Below are 22,199 nucleotides of genomic sequence, written 5' to 3'. Positions count from 1 at the left end.
ACTCTTTGCCACTCCACCAGCCGCGGCCCGTGCAGGTAAGAGAGGTGGGGCTGGGTTGGGCGGGGTTTTGACGGACGTGGGAAAATTACTTTTTTATTTATTTTCACACGTGACCATCTGCCGAATCCCCCTCCCCCCAACGCGTCTCCACCTCTCTTAAATGCTGGACTCCACTATGCACTATTACGCTTTATGGCAGTACTCTGTACGCAAGTCCGCAATACCCCATGGCACTATATACTATTCCACTCTACTGTAGGCCAAACCAATCAATGACACTCGACGGTACGCCACTCCATTGTGTGCTGTATCATTGGACACCACTTCATTCTACGACACTCCACTCTACGCTATTCCACTGTATGCCACTCCACTGTACCAGCTCCACTCAACTACACTATATGCCACTACACTCTATGGCACTATATACCACTCTACTATTGCACTCTGTGCCACACTCAAGTCTACTCTACTTCACTTTACTGTACAAGACAGTCTATGCCAGTACATTGTACTCCACTCTACAACAATTTCACACACTGTACAACACGGCATACCATTACACTGTACAACACGCCTCTATAAAACTTTACTGCACTGTATGCTCTGCCACTCCAGTGTACTATACTCCACGGCACTGTAGAATACGAGACACCACTCCACTAAATGACACTTTAGCCCACTCTGCACTATGCCACTTTCTCTAACATAGCAACACATTTATGTCTGATTATACAGCAGAATACTCTGACTGAACAGGCAAGACCTGCTACTTATGTGATACCTTAAATAAATAAACTACAGGCACAAATTCTGTTAGATAATTGTTATGGCTTGGAAGTGTTTCTTCGATGTTGGTTTAATGTTCATTTCGGGTATTGGTATCTTTATTTCTGATACCCACTTGCTTACATCATCTTTTGGGTGATTTTCTGGTAGGTCTGCAAGTTCCTGTGGAAGATGACCACCCTACTCTTCTTACTTTGGGAGTACTTTTAACACTAAGATACTTAATGCCATTGCTGCAGCAACAGGTGAAGGACACTAGTCTAAAAGGCAGCTTTGGTGTTACACGAAAAGAAACTGAAATTTCACCTTCTGCAGAGCAGCTCATACAGGTACGAACCCACAGAAAATTAACATTTAAATTTTATTTTTTAAGTGGTTAACAAATGCAGTGTTCTCAAACTTAGCAACGTTATCATGAATTGGGTAATGTTAATGCAAATGTGAAGCTCGGTCTCTAGCTCAAAGTAAATTAGTCTTCTATTTATTAGTGATGCTCCAAAGTGAGAATATTTACAAGTTTATTACTGCGATATATTCTATTCCCTTATTTATCTGCTTCTTCTTTGGCTGAAACGTGCTTTAATTCAAGTGTGGGTCACTACATAATGAGAGTTCAACTGAATTTAAAATATATTTTTCATTTATTTATAAAAAATCTTCATTATAACCTAAAAGATAGATTTGTAAAACAATAAGATGCAAAACTTTAAATTATTATAAAGCTATGCACGTCAGTAATGGAAAACAGTAAAGGGAAGTATAGATATTATTACATTAGTTATCTTCTAGTATTCATTCTACTTTTATTGCTTTCTTTGTAGGATGAAATTGTTAAAAGTACACATATACATTCAAGTGTAAATTTCATCGTGCTCTACAGAAAGAAATAGGAGTATTCATTTTATTCAGATGAGATTATTATACTGACAATGGATGTTTAGCCATGGCACATAATTTTATTAACTGATTTGCTTGTAGCCATATTGTTAAATGTTTCTGAGCCATAATGTGAAATACCCTAAAAATAAAAAATGATGCCAAAATAATCAATTTGGACAATTTTCCATAGAACTTTAAAACTAAATATTTACTATAATGAGTCGGGGGAAATAAAATTCTAATCGTTTATTTGTCAACGCTGTTATTAAAAAAATACTTATTTGCCTTCTCCAGGTATATGAACTCACCTTGCACTACACCCAGCACAGGGATCACAATGTAGTGACTGGTGCTTTAGAATTACTTCAGCAGCTGCTTAGGACTACACCCCCTGATCTCCTTTATGCTCTGACAACTGACGGTGGCATTCCACGGGTGAGTGTGTCCCGAGATGAGTTGACCAGCAGAAGTCGCAGCGGAAGTATAGTTGAACTCATAGGTAAGTCTGTATTTGAGGACCGTCCCAATAAGGTATTCCTAGATCAGTGGCTCCCAAACATTTTAAAAACATGACTCACTTTTTAGAAAGACAAACATTTTCGACCCACCTACCTTTAAGGCGCACACTTCAAAATTACAAACAAATGTGCTTGATTTTTGCTTTTAACTGCTGAATACATAAAATTCATTTAGAGGTATTTACGTTTTGTTGTGGGTTGCAGGAAACGTCCTACAGCCTTTCCTTTCACATTCCCTGTACCCCAGCAAGATTGTCACATAAGTCACTTTAAAAAGCCTTCTGGTTTTGCAGTTTGAGAAAGAAAAGTAAACAGCATTCCCACAGTAATCTATCAGAAAACGTAGTCTGACAATTGACCTCTGTCTTTGAAGCTCTGTGAAGTGTGAACAGTTAAACACAGAATTTAAAGGCAGCTTTAATTATTGCTCGTACTTTCCCAACCCACCAAACATCTGCTTATGACCCATAGTTTATGTAAACACAGTCCTAGATTATAAATAGTAATTAACCATATGAGCCATGGATGACCGATCTAGCATATGACACGTTTCACTGGGTTACATACTAGTTTTTGTGTTTGTACTTTGTTTTTGTCAACTATTTCAGATTATTTTGTTGTACTAAAATAATGGTGGACTTCACTCTTCAAATGTTTGTGATTCGAAGAAAGACAATATTACTGAATACGTTTTGAGTCAACTAAATTATTTTTATTGTTAAATGATGCATTTCTGAGAAATGTTCCTTTTTTTCTAACTGTAATAAATGTATGTCCTCTGGAGATAGCATCATAGTAAAAAATAAAGTACATTGGTGGAGTATGTAGGGCATTAGAAGGGTTCGAACTGATTGCAGCAGTTTTCCATTTGCTATTGAAGTCTTGGAACTGTGCATGTAGGGAATCTAGGTTCCTATGTGCACACTAACATAAATGTGCCTCCTGCAGGTTGGATGGAACGTCTGATTGAAATGGTTTATCTGATCCCAAGAACTACACATTTTAACTGACTGACTAAATGGGTAGTGGCAGCCTTTAGAGGTTGAGAATTGCTTTATGTTCCGAGACTTGCTGGACAGTATCATTAATCTCTGACTCTAGAAACAACTTGTAAACATTGGTTCGATCCTTTGATCTGTTCACAGGGTGAGAATTCTGAGATCCAGGAATAATTATCAGTGAATTGTCAGTATTCAGGTTTAGCTAGTTATATAGGATGCAAATAACCACATAAATTAAATACTCAGGCATGATCGTGATCTCAACTATGATGTAAATGAAATGTTTGGTTCGAGGCATGTGGGCTGCTGAATTCATATCTGTGCATAGATCGCCGCCTAGTGTTGGGTCCGGATGATTGCACATTGTTGTCCTGGAAGAGTCTTCGAAGTATCACGAGATAGGTGGCTCCTCCCCTGGACTACAGTGCGCATGGGCATCCTCTCCATCCTTAGATTGTTTTTTCCGCCATTGGGTTCGGATGTGCTTATCTTAGCTCAAGTTAGGAAAATTCAGTTTAAGGCCAAAAGGCCTTTAGTTATCGTCTGTACTGTTCCCGTTCGGTATCGACCAATTTCTTTAGTGCTTTAGCACCTTCTTCCAGCTTTTCGGATCCGCTTGGTCCGAACATCGAACTTCGATCGACGATGGAATCGAGGACTCCCTTCAAAAGATGTCCTTTATGCCACGCGAAATACCCACACATCGACGTCCACCCGGTATGCAACAAATGTCTCTCACCGGATCACGATGAGTCGAAATGTATGGCCTGTGCCCGGTTCCGCTCGAAGAAGACTCTCCGGAATCGACGGGCAGCGAGACTGGAGGCGCAGCAATCGGCGCCTGCCCCGGCCAACATCTTTAGCACCGAAGACGAGGACGCAGAGAGCGTAGAAGACGTAGACTCCAGCCCCGCTTCCGAACACGACTCGCGATCGGAAGACGACGATGATCTTTCAGGGAGAAGAAGTCGTCGAAGAGGTAGGAGACTACGATGAGGCCCTTGGGGCCGAGGAAGATAGCTCCAGCGAAGAGCTAGGCCAACCCGTCGATACGGAGGCCGAAAAAATAAGTCGTCATAAGGCTCAGGTCGAAGAATCGCCTACGGGCCTTACCCAAGATCAATCTCACGGTTCTTCGGCCCCGCCTCCAGGCCCGGTCTCGAGCATTTCACAAGAGCCATTATTATCGAAGACGACTGGATTCCCTTCAGCGAAACCGTCCATCGCTCCAGTTCCTCCGAAAGTGAAACTGGTTGCGATCGGCTCGAAGGCCTCGAAGCCCTCCACTCCTTCGACGCCAGCAAAGGTCATCGGCTCCGAACGCGCAAAAAGGGATTTCGGTGCCGAGCTCACCGCAGCGGATACGGGTGCCGAGCCGAAGAAGAAGGCCCTCGGTCTCCACAAGGCGCCTCGGCCTCTGGCACCGAAGATTACGGCCCAAACCACCAAAGCCAAGGTGGCCAACCTGTCTGCGTCGATGTCGAAGACGGCGGCGCCTGCCAAGTCATCGACTCCAACGAGCATCGATACCTCGCTTCGGATCGACGACCCAATGACTGCAAAGAAGTCGGATGCCGCTTCGACGCCTACCTCCAAGGTGCCGATGGGTTCCAAGGCGCCATCTGCATTCACCGTGCAACAGGTCTCAGCATCGTTGCAACGCATCAGAGAACGGGCAACCCTCCACTCTAAGTCGGATCCCGACACGCACACGGCTGCGAAATCACACTCTGCGCCGGCCAACATCACGTTTGGGTTGCCGCCACCCACGGCGCCGAAACTGTTCGAGATTCGGACACGTGTCCGCCAAACACAGTCCCCATCCACTGGACAAACGAATATCGAGCCTTCACAGGCACAATTTATCGGCGCCGACACTGGTAGGTTGATGCTCCGCAAGCGGAAAATCACGCCAGAGAGGGGATTGGACTCCTACAAAATTCCTCTCAAACACAAATTACCGGCAGGATCAGGGCCAGTGCTTCATCAACACTTTCAACCCTTCCATCGGGATCCACCGTCCTTTTCTCCTACGCATTCAGAGGCAGACGCAGGAGAGGACTATGTAGGGGATGATACCACCTACCCTGGGGATATCGATCCTGATGACCACCTGCAAGACCCAGATCAGGCATGGGATGACCCCACTGACCAGGGTACCGCACCAGATACCCATGACAGGCAGCTTTATAACATAAAGACATCTCCCACAGAGGACACTGCTGCCTTTAATGCCCTCATAGAACGGGCTGCTGCCAATCATGGAGTAGAACTCCATTCTGACACTGTCGAAGAAGACTTCTTGGTGGACACTTTCGCCTCTTCTAAAAGAACTGTCAAAACTCTGCCCATGTTAAAAGGAGTTCTAAAACCTGCAAAAGACATTTTTAAAGAAACAACCAGGGCACGGGTGCTAAACCCCAGAATCGAAAAGAAATACAAGCCTGCACCCGGAGACCCTATGTACATTAGGGGTCAGTTGCCTTTAGACTCCATGGTTGTTGCTAATGCTCGCAAAAGAGCCCACTCACAATCAACGGGTGATGCTCCTCCCCCCGACAAGGAGTCCAAAGTGCTGGAGACATCAGGCAAACGGATTGCAGCGCAAGCAGCAAACATCTGGCGCATTGCCAACACACAGGCACTCCTGGCCCGTTATGATAGGTCCCACTACGACACACTTGAATCACTGCTACAACATTTGCCAGATGAATATAAAGAGGCAGCGGAGCTCCTTATCAGAGAGGGACAACTCCTTACCAATGCATCCATCAAGTGCGCACTGGATGCAGCCGACACTGCGGCGAGGGCAATCAACACAAGCGTCCTGTTGAGGAGGCACGCATGGTTGAGAATCTCAGGATTCAAGCCAGAGATTCAGAACAATATCTTAAATCAACCGGTCAACCCAGACTATTTATTTGGCCCTGAAGTTGACACTACCCTCGAAAAAATTAAGAAAGACACTGAAACTGCAAAATCAATGGGGGCTCTGCAGACGCAGCAGTTTCGTAGTGGCTCCTTTCGTCGCCCCGGGAATAGAGGAGCAGCTAGAGGTCAGGGGTCACAGCAGCAGTACACTAAAGGGGGCACACAAAGTAACTATGATAAAACCACCAGAGGTTATCGTGGATCCCGCACCAAAGGCAGAGGACGTGGGTACGGCAACACCAGGTCCTCCCCCAAAAACAAACAGTGACGCCTTCTCCCTGCCCCCCGACCACATAACACCTGTCGGGGGGAGACTCCAACAGTTCCTGTCAGTCTGGAAAACCATCACCACAGACAGGTGGGTCAGGGACATTATCCAGCACGGTTACTGTCTCGAATTAACGTCCACTCCACCCAACATATCGCCAAAGCACCGTCCTATGTCTGTAGAGCACTTGGCATTATTGCAGCAGGAAGTGCTAAGTATGCTGCAAAAAGGTGCAATAGAGGTCGTGCCCGTAAACCAACAGGGGACAGGGGTGTATTCTCTGTACTTCTTAATCCCAAAAAAGGACGGTTCGCTCAGACCTATACTAGACCTGAGACCCCTCAACCACTACATTCTCTCAGAGCATTTCCATATGCTCACCCTACAGCAAGTTCTACCGCTCCTCAGTCAGGGAGACTTCCTAGCCACACTGGACTTGAAAGATGCGTATTTCCACATACCCATACACCCATCACACAGGAAATATCTCAGGTTCACTATCCAGGGGCATCACTATCAGTTCAAAGTTCTCCCCTTCGGAGTAACAACAGCACCCAGGGTCTTTACCAAGTGCCTAGCAACAGTGGCTGCACATCTACGGAGACAACACATTCACGTCTTCCCTTACCTGGACGACTGGCTTGTTCAGGCAAAGTCAGCCCAGCAATGTGCCAGCCACATTTCCCTCACCATTCACCTTCTTCACAGTCTGGGATTCTCACTAAATTACCCAAAATCACATCTCCAACACACGTACGACAGTACCTGGGCGCGACCATAAACACTCTGGCAGCCATAGCTCAGCCAAATTTAGTGAGGATCAACAGCATGCAACTGCTGATCTCAAAGTTCAAACCTCAACACTCCCTTCCTGCGCGAGTGTTCATGCAGTTGATAGGCATGATGGCCTCCTGCATTTTCATAGTCCCGCTCGCGAGACTACATATGCGCCCGCTTCAGGAGTGCTTAGCACGTCAATGAAATCAGGCTCACGGACAATTAAAAGACCTAGTGTTGGTGAGCGGTCGGGCATACAACTCTCTGCATTGGTGGAATCCACAAAACCCTTGCAAGGGCCGACCGTTCCAAGAGCCTGTTCCACAAATAATCCTGACGGCGGACGCCTCTCTCCAGGGTTGGGGAGCTCATGTACTCACTTACACGGTGCAGGGACTATGGACAACGCAACAAAAGAAGATGCACATCAACGTTCTGGAACTGATGGCAATCTTCCTAGCCATGACAGCCTTCAAAGTACACTTGTGCAACAAAGTCGTGTTGATCCGGACGGACAACATGACTGCCATGTACTACATACAGAAGCAGGGAGGAACACACTCTCCACAGTTGTCTCATCTGGCTCAGAGCATGTGGAAGTGGGCCATTCAGAGAAACATATTCCTCATGGCGGAACACCTTCCCGGCAAGGACAACCAGATGGCGGATCTGCTCAGCAGACACAGCCACCAGATGCACGAGTGGGAGCTACACCCGTCAGTACTCCAACCGTACTTCCAACAGTGGGGTCATCCAGAGATAGACCTATTCGCCACAAACGAAAACGCAAAATGCCAAAGCTTTGCCGCCAGGTTCCCACATCCGCAGTCAAAGGGCAATGCGATATGGATGAACTGGTCCGGCAGATTTGCGTACGCTTTTCCCCCAGCGCCATTGATACCGCTAGTGGCACGCAAACTGCGACAACACTCGCTGACACTCATCCTAGTTGCTCCCACATGGGCACGCCAACCATGGTACACCACCTTTCTAGAACTTTCCGTGGTGCTGCATCAAAGGCTGCGGATCAAACCCGCACTTTTAACGCAGAACCATGGCGAAATTCAGCACCCAGATCCGCAACAGCTGAACCTGGCAATCTGGCTCCTGAGGTCTTAGAGTTTGGCTACCCAAACCTGCCACCTGACTGTATGGAGATCATCAAAGAGGCCAGGAGACCCACGACCAGAGCTTGCTATGTGGCTAAATGGAAGAGGTTTGTCATTTACTGCAACAACAATGACATTAACCCGCTGGACGCATCCATTCAAAACATCATCTGTTACCTCTTACACCTATACCGGTGCAATCTTGCATACAACTCAATACGTATCCATTTAACCGCGATAGCAGCCTATCTTCAAAACAGGAAGCACCTCTCTTTATTCAGAGTGCCTGCCATCAAAGCCTTCTTGGAAGGACTTAAACGAGTAATTCCCCCAAGACACCCACCGGCACCGGTGTGGAACCTCAATTTGGTCCTCACCAGATTAATGGGTCCACCCTTTGAACCTCTCCATTCATGTGAGATTCAATTCCTCACCTGGAAAGTAGCTTTCTTAGTGGCAATCACTTCGCTAAGAAGAGTTAGTGAACTCCAGGCACTAACCATTCAAGAGCCATTCATACAGGTTCACGCAAACAGGGTTGTACTACGTACCCACCCCAAATTCATGCCCAAAGTGATATCGCAGTTCCACATGAATCAAACTATTGAACTGCCTGTTTTCTTTCAAAATCCACAAAATGTCGCAGAGAGAATGCTCCATACACTAGATGTAAAGAGGGCCCTCATTTACTATATAGACAGAACTAAGGACTTTAGGAAAACAAGACAGCTTTTCGTTGCCTTTTCTCCACAACACAAGGGCAACGCCATTTCCAAAGCAGGGATAGCCAGATGGATCGTTAAATGTATTCAAATTTGCTATCAAAAAGCTAAACGCACATTAACGATTCCCCCACGAGCCCACTCAACACGAAAGTTAGGGGTGTCCATGGCTTTCCTGGGAAACATTCCTTTACAGGAAATATGTAGAGCAGCCACATGGTCCACTATACATACATTTACCAAACACTACTGCGTAGATGTACACTCAAAACAGCAGGCAGCTGTAGGACAGGCTGTTCTCAAAACTCTTTTTCAGACTGCTGCAGCTGGCACTGGTAGCCGCCGCTAATAGGAGGTACTGCTATGTATTCTATGCACAGATATGAATTCAGCAGCCCACATGCCTCGAACTGAATATGCTACTTACCAGTATGCATCTGTTCTTGGCATGTAGGGCTGCTGACATTCATATCGCCCACCCTCCTCCCCGGCGCCTGTAGCAGCTGCAGCTCTCAGAATTACTGTATAGCATGGTCATCACTTACTGCATCTACTCCATCATTGCCACAATGGCGAACAACAATCTGGGGATGGAGAAGATGCCCATGCGCACTGTGGTCCAGGGGAGGAGTCACCTATCTCGTGATACTTCGAAGACTCTTCCAGGACAACAATGTGCAATCATCCGGACCCAACACTAGGCAGCGATCTATGCACAGATATGAATGTCAGCAGCCCTACATGCCAAGAACAGATGCATACTGGTAAGTAGCATATTCAATATCACCATTCTGGTTGCATGTCCCTCAGATCATCAAAATGGTATTTTCAATAAGCCTTGCACATACGTCGAACACCCTGGACCTGGCGAGGTCCTGAGACACAATTAAGTAATCTTGTCATGTTTATTAATGACATTAAGACTTGTTTATGTGAATGTTATTATGCCCTGCATGTTTAAAAAGATGGCAGAATAAAGTGTGTATTATGATATTGCAGACAAGTACTCCGAACTCTTTCTTTGTTGGATGCTACTGTCAACATTATAATGCATCTTTTATGAATTTGTTATTGCAGACAAACGTGCTTTTCATATTTGGGCGAGTCAATTTTGTTTGTCTTTTTTTTTCTATAACTTGCTCGGCATTTGCAAGAAATATGGTCAATTTAAGTTCACTAGTCAGTGAATAATTCAGGACTACCTTTTGAGTCTGTCTGATCGCAGGTGTACTCATTGGGACATGGATGTTTGGTCCATAACCCTGAAGTAACAATCAGTGTATATTTATTTCCAAGTAAATAGAAAAGAGATATACTATTTGTTTTACTAGCCAGACAGACTATTAAATGATTCATGCAAATGCCTACTCTAGTATCTCACAGAATTGTAATACTTAGTACTTGACAATCTGTTATGTCCCTCTAGATGGTTGTTAAAAATATGCATTTAGTTATATTAAAATATGTGATAAATGTTTTTGTAGTGTGCACATAATACCCACAGGGTCGTTTTTCTTTCTGAAATCACAAGAGGCTTATTTGGGGAGGGGCTTTACTGTTTATAGTAACCTCCGTGTACTGGATCTTTTGGTGTCGACACTTGACTAAGGTGCAAATAACTAGCGACCTAACAGAGATAATTGGTGCATGTCGTGCATAATGTTTCCTTTTTACGCTGATTAACCGGCATGTAGAATGATCCTTCCTAAACAATCAAGTCTTCTTTCTTACACTTTAAACTGCTCTGTCAATTTCTAACTTGCTTTTGGTCCTGGGAGATTTACGCAATTTGCTCAAGGTAACAGCAGACTGTCCTTACTATGCCTTTCACCTCTTTTCTTATGTGATTCTTTCAGCTGGAGGGGGTTCTTCCTGCAGCCCTATTATTACAAGAAAGCAAAAAGGTGATTATCTTACAAATATATTGCTAATCAAATTTCATTTCTTTGCTACAGCGGTCCATAAAGTGTTGCCCAGGGGAGTAGTACATTTTGGACGGTTTATCCATATATGGACCTTTTACAAATATGTAGACATTTCTCAGTATTTAATACATGTAACAAAGCTCGTACTGTTAGAATTTCATTCCGGATTGTGGCTACTACTTAACCTTAAATATTATGTAGTTTCACCTTTTGTTTACTAGCAGCTTTCCTCATACTTAGTCTGAGCGTTTTATAGTTGTATGAGGTTTACACATACTGTAATTTAGGAAGAATAATCAATAACTTTGAGGTAACAGCAGGTTGCTCATCTATAATTCCCTTCTACTTGTTTGAATGAGACTTATCTCCACCTTTCGATACTAATTGTGTATTCTGCATGAGTTGCATGATCTGTGGTGCTGGGCAAGGTGGAGTCCTTTGACTCTCTTAAGGTCTCTCTTCTCAAGTATGTTGTTAACTACTGTGGTTCTGAGATCCTGAGTATATTATGTGCACAGTGACCTTTTTTATTACGGGATTAAGACATAGTGAAAATAACAGTGGGAAAACTTGGCATACAGAGCCCATTTCTTGAGCCAATACATTGCCTATTGATTTGAATATCACAGTTAAAATGTGCAGTGACAAAGCAAATATGCATATTATGGAGGGCACACACAAGCACAATTTACAGACACATATACAGTCACACAACAGATTTAAATGCATTCAGATGCAAAGAAACTCGCTTAGGGTCACTAACCATCCATTCGAACGCATGGACCAACAGAGTGAAAGGCTGATTTGCCTAGGCACTGCATCCTTGTTTGTATAGACGGCTCCAGAAGTAGCTTTGAGGCGAGTACAGAGCCTCTATCCTAAACAACTCCGTTTTAAGGTGACTTCGTGTTTTCAGCATGCTACCATAGATACCATTAGGAAGGGAGCTATGAAAAATGCATCTTTCAAAGAAAGCGGATGATAATTAGTTGTTTCTTGAACATCATGTATTACTTAGTTACTCCTTGCTAGGTCTGGCTTGATAGCGCAGCCGTCTAGAGGATGTATTGTACCCAATATACTGAGAGTGGGTTTTGGGATGAGCATCTTCGGGCATTGTCTTGAGACTTTATTAAATGCATCTTGGCTCAGCCCAGAGGAGTAGTTGTCTTTTGCCTCATGCAATTAGCTGTTTGGTTTATCAATCTGTCTGCTAGGGATTCTGCTGTTTGTGCTATTTTACACATTGGCAGCATCATACATTCAGTTCTTTAACTCATACATGCATTGTATGCGGAAAGCATTTTGTTTATATTAATTTTTACAAAGCAATAGGTGTATTCATTGTTTTTGTTAGGACCCCAATGCAATCCTCTCCATAAGATGGCCACATTGTTTGGATTGTCCCTTCACAGATAAAGACCGCTTGACTCCAAGATTGCTGCTCAAAGCCGTGCAAGACTTTGAGACAACATCTTTGCATCAGGCCGTTTCTATGTGAATCAGAACACTCCACCTCATACCATCATCTTTGCACTTCCTTTTGTAGACTGGAAAGGTAAGAGGCCAGGAAACTTCTCTCCCTCAGCTTCCAGGCCTCTTATCTTAAATTTAAGCACCCAATGGTAACTGTGCCACAGTTCCTTTAACTACTACTACTACTGCTGTCAGCAACAAAGAAGGGCTTCACTTACGACACTGACCAAGAGGCCCATATTAAAACACTGCTTCTTGATTCTCCTGTGCAAACAAAAATAAAACATTACATATGCATATATTATTTGTGTAATCTTTTACCCATTATTAGTCGATGCAAACCAGAATACACCTTTTGAATGGCTTACAGTTGTCCACCTGGTTTTGTTCTGTCTTGTTGCCCAATTGATGTTCATCCTTCTTTTTCTCATCAGCATGAGCATCCACAACCACAGGGGTCGTGCACGAACACCACCGTGTGTACTCTTTCTCGGTCATCGAGATTCTCTGTTGTCTAATTCTCCACTATCTACCTCTTCTTCTCCAAGTCCCACTTCCTCTCTTTTCTGTTCCTTCTTCTCCCTTTCTCTGTTTCGTCTCAGTTGTTTTTTCTCTCTTTGTGCTCACGCGGTTGTGCGCATTCTTTTTGTATGACTCGCAGGTCATGTGCTGATTGGAATACCCGGAGTGCACTAGTTTTGCCTGCATTAGCCATACTGTAAGTTAGGGGCTCCTCTTGGTAATAATATTTACAAACATAGCTCGACTTAGCCACCGTATTCCAGGCATGAATAGTCCAATGAAAAAAGATCAAGGTGTTCTCTTCTGACACTTAGAACTTTTCCAAACATGAGTGCAAGGCAACTTTCCCTTTTGCTTTTTCATATTTTATACTTGGGGCATCAAAAAACAAAGTGATGGATAGAATGATTGAATTATTCTCATCCACTGGCAATCGCTCGGGCCACATTCCAATCCATCATTTTTTGCCCACCATGCCACCTCAGTTTGGACACTGCCAGATGCAAATCAACCTTGACCCTGCTGCTCATGGGAACAGTCAAGCCTGAACTGCCAGGCCAGGTCCTCCCTGAACCGGAATACAAGCAACCCAGGACCGGTTTCACCCTTAATTTGGGCTCTTCAGCCGGGTATAGCTTGATTCTAGTGTCACAGTGTGCAAGGGACCCATGTCTGGGCATACCCGTCACACTTGGGGCATCAAAAAACAGAGGGATGAATGGAATGTTTGAATGAATCTCAGCCACTGGCAATCGTTGTGGATCACATCCCAATCCATCATTTTTTACCCACCTTGCCACCTCAATTTTGACCAAGCCATATGCAAATTGGCTTCGACTCTTCTCCTAATGGGAACAGTCCAGCCCAAATATAGCTGGGTCCAAACAGAGGTGACATGGTGTGCATATAACGATGTATTGGAATGTGTCCCCGAGTAGTTACCAGTGGCTGAGATTAATTCAAGCATTTCGTCCCTTACTTCTTTGTATACTTTAGTGTTTCGCCCTGAGTGGGACTGGTATGCCCACATATGGGTCATGTGCACACTGTATCACTGGAACCAAGCTATTCCGGGCTGAGGAGCACATAAGTATGGCAAAACCTGTCCTGAGTTGATTGTGTTCTGGTTTAGAGAGGAACTGGCTTGGCTGTTTGGGCTGGACTGTTTCGATTGGAGCTGGGTCAAGTGTGATCTGCAGATAGCTGGGTCTACACTGAGAAGACTTGGTGTGCAAAATAATGATGGATTGAGATGCGGCCCGAGTAATTACCAGTGGCTGGGATTAATTCAAGCATTTCATCCATCACTATTTTGTTTACTTAAGTGTTTCCATATTTTGTCAGCATCTCTCCTGTTCCATATGAGTGTCTGCCAGGGCTGAGGCATTACCGCTCTGTGCAATTATGTTCATTCACAGAGCTGAGACTAGGGCTGGGCTGGACATTTTCCTGGTAGGCTGGAGTCTTTGGAGGCCAGTTTTGAAAGTCCAGGGCTGCTATAAATGCCTCTGTCACTTTTGCCAGCTCACTGAGGTTAGTTGCATTAGGTACAGGGAGGCTTCAGGACAGAGAGAAAGGAGGGTGGGTGAAGGTAGAAAGAAAGCGATCAGAGAGGAGAGAGCGAGAGAATGGATGAATGGAAAGAGATTGCACGAGGAAACAAAGGGAGGGGGTTGGTAGGAGCATTTTGTCAGGACTGCTTTTGATTCCCAAGTTTGGCCCTGTCATCCACAATCTGGGCACTCTTTCAGCTTCTTAAATGTAAATGTAAATTGATACTTGTATAGCGCACTAAGGTAGTGGCATTCCTATTCTTTGCACACACAGCCTCTTAATGCAGGAGGGTTCACATATTTCACACTCCACTTCAGTTCTCCCTCAGATATCACTGATCGAAACCTTACTCCCAGGTACAACTGCATAGGTTATCTACTGGACGATACCAACTGGTATCGAGTTTAGATGGTATTGAACTATCACCTATCCTGGGGAAGGGATCCTGGGGAGTTTGTTTTGAAAGGGGTTTTCAAGTTTGGGCTAGGCGTGCCTGGACTAGCAAATGTATTAAGATAATGCTAACGCCAACCCCATGGTTTCCACCGTAGAACTTAAGTGCCTCACGTGGAATGTAAAGGGATGCACACCATGGCCAAGCACCACAAGATTCATGTATACTTTATTCGGAGGGGCACACAATTTGCGATGTTGCAGGAAAAGCATATCACTGCTAAGGAAGGGGAGGCCCTGCAGAAAAGATGGAAAGGTCAGGTGTACTATACGAATCATTCAGCTTTTGCGAAGGGGGTACTTGTGTGGGTGAGTGCAGGAGTCCCGTTCCAGTGTACCAGACACATAGTAGACACCGACGGGCGATATATTGTCCTAATAGGCAAGTTAGACGGAAGAGACATAACAATTGGAAGTATATATGGGCTGAACACCGATCAGCCCTCCTTCCTATCGGTTCTTTCCAGAACGCTGACTCCGCTCTTGACCAGATCGGTGATTCTGGGTGGGGACTTTAACTGTGTCGAGGACATTGATTTAGACCGCTCCCATCCACCTCTGAAGGATGCCCCCATTGTTTTTTTTGTTTTTTTAAAATTTTTCAAAGACCTTTGGGGATTCCCCCATTGTTTGAGCGGCCGAGGCACGCAGAGCATGGCAACACCAATGGGGGCTGGTAGATACTTGGAGGGTATCACAACCTGGAGACTGGGATTATTAATTTTTTTTCATATTTGCGTGAGTTACATGTTTGACTAGACACCATCCTTTGCACTCCAGACATGCATGAACATGTGAGGTCAAGCGAGTACCTAGCCCGGACAATCTCAGACCATAATCCCCTGTTGGTAGGGCTTCAGTGAACAAGAGATAGGCTGAGCATCCTCACCTGACGATTAAGACCGGAAGCACTAGAGGACCACAATAAGGACTGCGATAGAGCAATACTTTGAAGCTATCGCAGGGCCCGCCTCTAATCCAATGGTGGAGAGGGATGCCTTTAAAGTTGTGAATAGGGGGAAATGCATTTCTGAAGTAGTGGGAATAAGGGGGACACTCCTGAGAGACACGCTGAAGGCAGAACAGTACCTTATGTAACTTGAAAAAGTAAGACCAGATCATAGGGAGCTGCAAGAGCACTTAATGACAGCTAAAGAGACAGTGGCAGAACATGTTGAAAGGTTTTGCTGTTTTGACTATAAGAACTACATGATTGGAGCCCATGCTGAGAGGGACAAGACAGGGGTGCTGTTAGCGTGGTTAGCCGGCTAAGAGGGAGTCGACTATACTCAAAATCAGAGACGAACTGGAAGGAGAGTCCAATCGACAGCAAGATATTAATAAGGTGTTCTTTAAGTACTATGCCGAATTATATAGGAGTAGCACAGCGTGTTCAGAGGCAGATATTCATGACTTCATAGGCCCTCAGAACCTACAACCGTAAAAGAAGAGGCAGCAAAACTGCTGGGAGGAGATATAGAACAGCTATTAGTCTATGGCCAGGAATAAAACACCAGGCACAGATGGACTCTCGGACGAGTTCTGCTCTATCTATGTAGATATCTTAGGACGACGCCTGGTGGAAATTTACAATCAAGCGAGACAAGATGGGACACTACCGGGCTTCACAAGGGAGGCATTGATTATCCCACTGTTAAAACCAGGCAAGCCAGCAACTAACAAGATAGCCATAGACCGCTCTCCATGCTGAATCTAGACTATAAGATCCTGAGTAAAGTTTAGCCATGCAACTCCTGCCACATACGTCAGACCTAGTACACATGAACCAGGCAGAGTTTATACCAAATCGTAATATGGCAATGAATATTCTAAGACTATTGCGCATTCTAAAGCAGACTCCTAGGATAAGGAGGAGGCGGTCATTTTTGCAGTTTATATCGAAGAGGCCTTTGATAGCCTAGAATGGCCATACCTCTTCAGGGTAATGGAGAGATTCGGGCGGGGACCTTTGTAGAGTGGATGTCCCTGCTATACTTGGACTCCAATGCTTGAGTCAAGACTGTGGGCCTGATATTGGATAACTATCAGGTGTGGAGAGTAACACGACAAGAATGCCCACTCTCTCGGCTGTTATTTGCCCTGGCTATGGAGCCCCTGGCTGCCAGGGCTAGAACGGGTCTTCACTATAGGGGTCTGGAGGTGATGGGCCGAACCCAGTATATAGCGTTATACACTGATGGCTTGTTATTATTCCTTCGGAACATGAGGACGACCTTGACGGAGCAGAGGTACTGCTTGCATCACTGGAGAGTGTATCGGGACTTCAGCTCAATTGAAGGAAGTTGTATCTTTTCCCACTAAAGCAGGGCGGGAAAAGCCACAAATGAAGATGGAATAGATGTCTCCCCTATCTGGAAGTTAATATCTGCCACGACTGGGTGAATCTACTGGAAGGTAACATAGGGAAAGCCATCAGAGGTGTGAATTTGAGTCTCACCTTCTGGGCGTCTCTGCCCTTGTCAGTGATGGGAAGAGTATAATTGCTGACAATGGTGACCCTGCTGAGACTGCTATATCTATTTGGGGTGTTGCCTGTCTGGATCCTGGTGGGTAGGTTTCGCCACCTGCAAACGCTAGGGATTTAATTCATATGGGGGACGAGCAGGCGTAGCGTGGCGTGAGCTACATTAATGAGGCCAAAGAGAGCAGGAGGCTTAGCACTTCCGGATTTCGAATATTACTATTTAGCAGCACAGTTGCAGTGGCTCACAAAATGGGTAGCTGGGAGGGTGAGGGGTTCTAACCAGCTAGATGACACAATCCCAAGTCTAAGTTTGTCTTGCATAGTGCTTTGATTGCCCGTACAGAGGGGGGATGAAACCAATTAAATCAAAGTAATACGTAAATGCTGGGCCAGGAGCCAACAGAGATCTAAAACAAAAAAGCTGCATGCCCCGGAGATCCCACAGACCCTCTGTATGGCACTTCCACCCGGAGGATATTGGAGAGGTTTAGAGATGTGGATAGAAGCAAGGAGGACCACCATTGGCATGTTATATGAGGACGGGTCCCTACTACCATTCAACGAATTCAGAGAGCAATATGATGTACCCAAGGTCATTTCTGACTTTATAATCCCCTTACGAAGGCAATACAAGAGCACTGGGGGGAGGGCTCTCTGAACCACCAATGCCGGGAGGATGTCAATATGTGGTGTCAGCCTCCTGGGACGTTCAAAGCAGTTACCTGCTTGTACCGACGCCTCAGGAATGAGACACTGCCCGCACTCAACCAGTTACGGGAAAGATGGGAGGAGGATTTGACAATATATATAGAGAAAACGTTGGACATATTTGTGGAGAGGGCAACAGGGTCACTAGAAACGCCAGGTTCCAATTAATACATTTTTATGTGCTACACAGAGCTTACCTCACACCAGCACGCATCAATAGGCATTGTGGGACTCGATCAGCAATATGCTCCCGCTGCGGTGAGGCCAATGCTGCTTTCTTGCACATGTTCTGGGACTGCCCTAAGATAGAGAGCTTCTGGAGAGCAGTGACAACGGTACTATTGGTGATAACAGAGAAGGAGGTAAAAGTAACACCAGGATACTGTATTTTACACTGGTTCCCCCACACCCCCAAAGTCAAAGTAACAAATTCCAAGACCTGGCACTCCTGATAGCCAAAAGTGAGCTCGCTAGGAACTGGAAGACTCATGGGGGACCCGGGGTGGAAAGATGGAAGAAGGAATTCATGAGATGGGTGACGTATGAGGGGGCAGTGAGACTGAGGGAGGCCAGAAGAGGCAGGGGTTCCCTACAGACAACCAGACCATGGGAAGCGTTGGTAATGCTACTGAAACATCCAACTAACAATGATGAAGAGGATGTGCAGGGAGGGGACTTAAGAGATGGAAATCAAACACAACCATTTGCATTCTACCCCAACACAAGAAGTATCAGACATTTCTACAACAGATCTACAGAATAAACCTGAATAGGGCAGGGTTTAGTGGGTTACATCATTCCAAGGCACGCATAGGGGGAGTGAGGGGGGGTGGAGAGGGAGTTGGGCATTTGATTGTTTTTACAGGAGATAGAAGATTTGACTTCGCTTGATATGACTTGCAATCCTGATGGTTATGAATGAGAATAAGGCAGATCATTTAAGCAGCATATATCAGAAAATGTAACAGCACAGCAATGCACTGTAGTATTCATGCCATACTGTATGAGAATATGACTGATGAAAAATATAAATACCTTGTATGTGCTGTAATTGTATTTGTATTCTAAGGCATAATCATATAAACTAAATTGTAAGAGGATATGAACAAATACTGTCCAAGCTTAAACTCATTCTGTGGACTCTCCAATCTTAAACCCGTTCTGTGGACTCTCTTAGACTGCTTTAGTATGCTAATCAATGCAAACACCAAACTGCACTAGTGTTGATTGCATGTATGAGCACATTAAAAGCAGACCTACTGGTTTTGCTAAATTATGATGTCCTTAACTGAGTATGTGGTAGTCTTGTGGACTCTCTCTGTATAATTTGGAATATTTTGGGGAGTGGGCAGTGATGGCAACACAGAGAGCATTGCCATAGTCGAGCCTGCTGGTGACAAGGGCTTGTGTGACTGATCTACAGGTGTCCGGAGGAAGCCATTGGAAGACTTTCCCGATCATTTTGATGGTGTGGAAGCAACTATGTTGACTGAAGAACATGAAGATTCAGCTGTCGATCACGATGGCCAGGTTCCTGACAGCATTGGATATGTGGGGAGTCTGGCCTAGCTCAGTGTGCCAACAGCCTTGGGACCACAAATGTGTTTCTGCCGAAACGGATCACTTCTGTTTTGTCTCTGTTGAGTTTGAGGCAGTTCCCTTTCATTCAGTCTGCTACAGAGGATATGCAGCTGACTACGTTTGCTTGGGTAGTGGAAGTGTTTTCTGATAGAGAGGGGATGAGCTGAGTGTTGGCTGCGTAGGAGAGCATGCGTAATCCGTGGTAATGAATGATTCAGATGAGAGGTCTCTGTAGTTGTTAAACAATTTGGGGCTGAGAGATGTGCCTTGTGGGACACCGTAATCAGGTTGGAGGCAACGGATGTGTAGGGGGCTATGCTGACTATTTTGGTGCATCCTGAGATGAAAGAGCTGATCCATCGTAATGCCGGACCATGTATTCCGGCCTTGTGGAGACATTGGGTGAGGATGAGATGTGAGACAGTGTTGAACACTGCTATAAGGTATAGTAGAATGAGTGCTATGTGTCCCCTTTGTTCATGATGAAGCTGATTAAAGCCCATTGAGTCTGAATTCCAATTCTGAAGGGTCCAAAAGATGGTTATCGTTGAGGTAGTTGGCCAGCTGGGCGCTGAGGAGTTTCTCCAGTACTTTAGGTGGGCAGGGGGAGGAGGGCTTGTAGTTGGCTATGCTCCGGGGCTACACCAAAGAGTCGTGCAGATAGGGTCAAGCCCTTTGGCAAACATATACAGAGAAGGATCCAGTGAGGATTCTGAGTTAATGGAGCACATGGTGCTCACAGTTTCAGTTAAAGTAATGCCTGGCCAATAGGCCAGTGTAGTTTCCGGGGTGTTGCTGTCATCAAAGTGGAGGACTTGGAGGGTGGGTAAGGTTCGGTTCGGGGCCAAAGTTGTTGTAGATGGTGTTGATATTGTTTGTGAATTAGTTGGAGAGTTGAGTACAGAGTTCCTGAGATGGGGTGATAGTTGTGGAGCTGGCAGAAGGGAAAGTGAATTCTTTCACGATGGTGAAGATTACTTTCATAGTTTTGGAACTGTTTGATCCGTTCAGTGAAGGCTTTTTGCTTGGTACTTTTGAGGCGCTGGTTGTAGATCTGAAGGGCAGCTTTGTAGGAGTCTTTGTCTGCGTTTTCATGGGACCAGTGCCACCGTCATTCCAGTAGCTTGCCGTGCTGCTTTGTGAACCAGAGGTCCTCAGTGTACTAGCTGGCTTGCGGCTTTGATTGAGATGTGCGGGTGGTTCTCAGAGGGGCCAGGTAGTCCACTCACAACGTTATTTATGCGTTGAGGTTTGTGATGGAGCATTCTAAGTCATGTTGGTGGGCAGTTGTCGAGACCAGAACTCTGAGATCCACATGTCTTCAGGGATTTTTTTTCCATTGGGTGGTCGGGGTATAGGCTGTTCTGGGCTGGTTGGGCAGGTAGAAGCCAAGGTGAACAAAGGAGTGGTCCGTCCAGGTGAGCAGGGTTGGCTTGCATTCTGTGTTGTTGGGGAAAGTGGAGAAATCTGGGTCGAGGAGGTGTCCTCATGCGTGGGTTGGGTCATTCACCCATTGGGCAAGTCCTAAGATGCTGGGGTCTTCCAAGAGAGTGGTGGAATTGGTCAGATTGATCCTCTACATAGAAGTTGAGGTCACTGAGCAGAATGAGGGAGTTTGAGAAGAGGGGCCACAGGAGCGACGAGGTCTGCGATCTCTGAGTTATATTCAGCCCTAAACACAAGTTTATGGCTGCAAATATCTTTGTGGATTGGGCCCAGACTTATTCAACTGTGAAGCCTATAGGTGAAGCCTATAGGTGGGGGGGGAAGGGGAATTGGGAGCGTTGGGTTGAATGCATGAAAACATAATACTGAAGGGGGTCAAAATATTGGTTTTCTCAGAGGTGTAATTAGATTCTGAATTCACTTAGGTCTCACTTTTTGTGATCATGAAATGTTGTGAAGCTGTAAGATAATTTGCTAAACAGTGTAGGAAAGGGCCTCTTTTGACATGGTTACCCCTCACTTTTTGCCTGGAATCTGGTACATCTTTGACTGAGAGTGTGCTGGCTTCCTGCTAACCAGGTCCCCAGCACCAGTGTTCTTTCCCTAAACTGTATGATTTTTCCATAGTTGGCACCCCTTGTAAGTCCCTAGTAAGTGGTACCTTTGGCACGTAGGGCTTGCAACTAAAGAGGGCCCCTAAGAGCTGCAGCAGTAATTATGCCACCCTAAGGGACCCCTCACCAAGCTCATGCAAACTGCCATTACCTGCCTGCATGTCTTGGTGCAGAGGAAACCGAAGAGTCGACATGGCACACATTCCTGTGTTCCAAATTAGACTAGGGCAATTCTTCGCTCCAGTCACAAGCAGCATAGCGTGAGTTTGTTGAATGAAAAGTGGAATACGATTTTCCTTCATATACATTGTTTTTATTAATTGTTCTTCAAGCTTTTACAAATCTTAAATGGAGCAAAACAATGCATGTGGTATAGTTAAGTCACCCCTACTGCAGGACTTAAAGCCTGAAGGCAGGGTGCACTATACCCATGTGTGGGCA

General features: G+C 45.3%; 1 protein-coding gene across 2 annotated transcripts in view; it reads left to right on the top strand.

The window, feature by feature from the left end:
- Nucleotides 1-22,199, top strand: part of HTT (huntingtin) — a 2,065,683-nt gene that overhangs the window by 378,843 nt on the left and 1,664,641 nt on the right. Inside the window, exons 8-10 of one of the 2 annotated variants that reach the window (XM_085642499.1) lie at nt 940-1,118; nt 1,963-2,167; nt 10,851-10,898. In XM_085642499.1, the coding sequence (XP_085498625.1) occupies nt 940-1,118; nt 1,963-2,167; nt 10,851-10,898 (432 nt within the window). The remainder of the gene's footprint in view (nt 1-939; nt 1,119-1,962; nt 2,168-10,850; nt 10,899-22,199) is intronic. The other variant, XM_085642500.1, reaches the window with a different exon arrangement.

This window comes from Triturus cristatus, chromosome 2_2, assembly GCF_964204655.1.
Source record: "Triturus cristatus chromosome 2_2, aTriCri1.1, whole genome shotgun sequence".
In the NCBI taxonomy this organism is placed as follows: Eukaryota; Metazoa; Chordata; class Amphibia; order Caudata; family Salamandridae; genus Triturus; species Triturus cristatus.
Note: the sequence above shows the minus strand (reverse complement) of the source record. Positions and strands in the feature narration are given on the sequence as shown.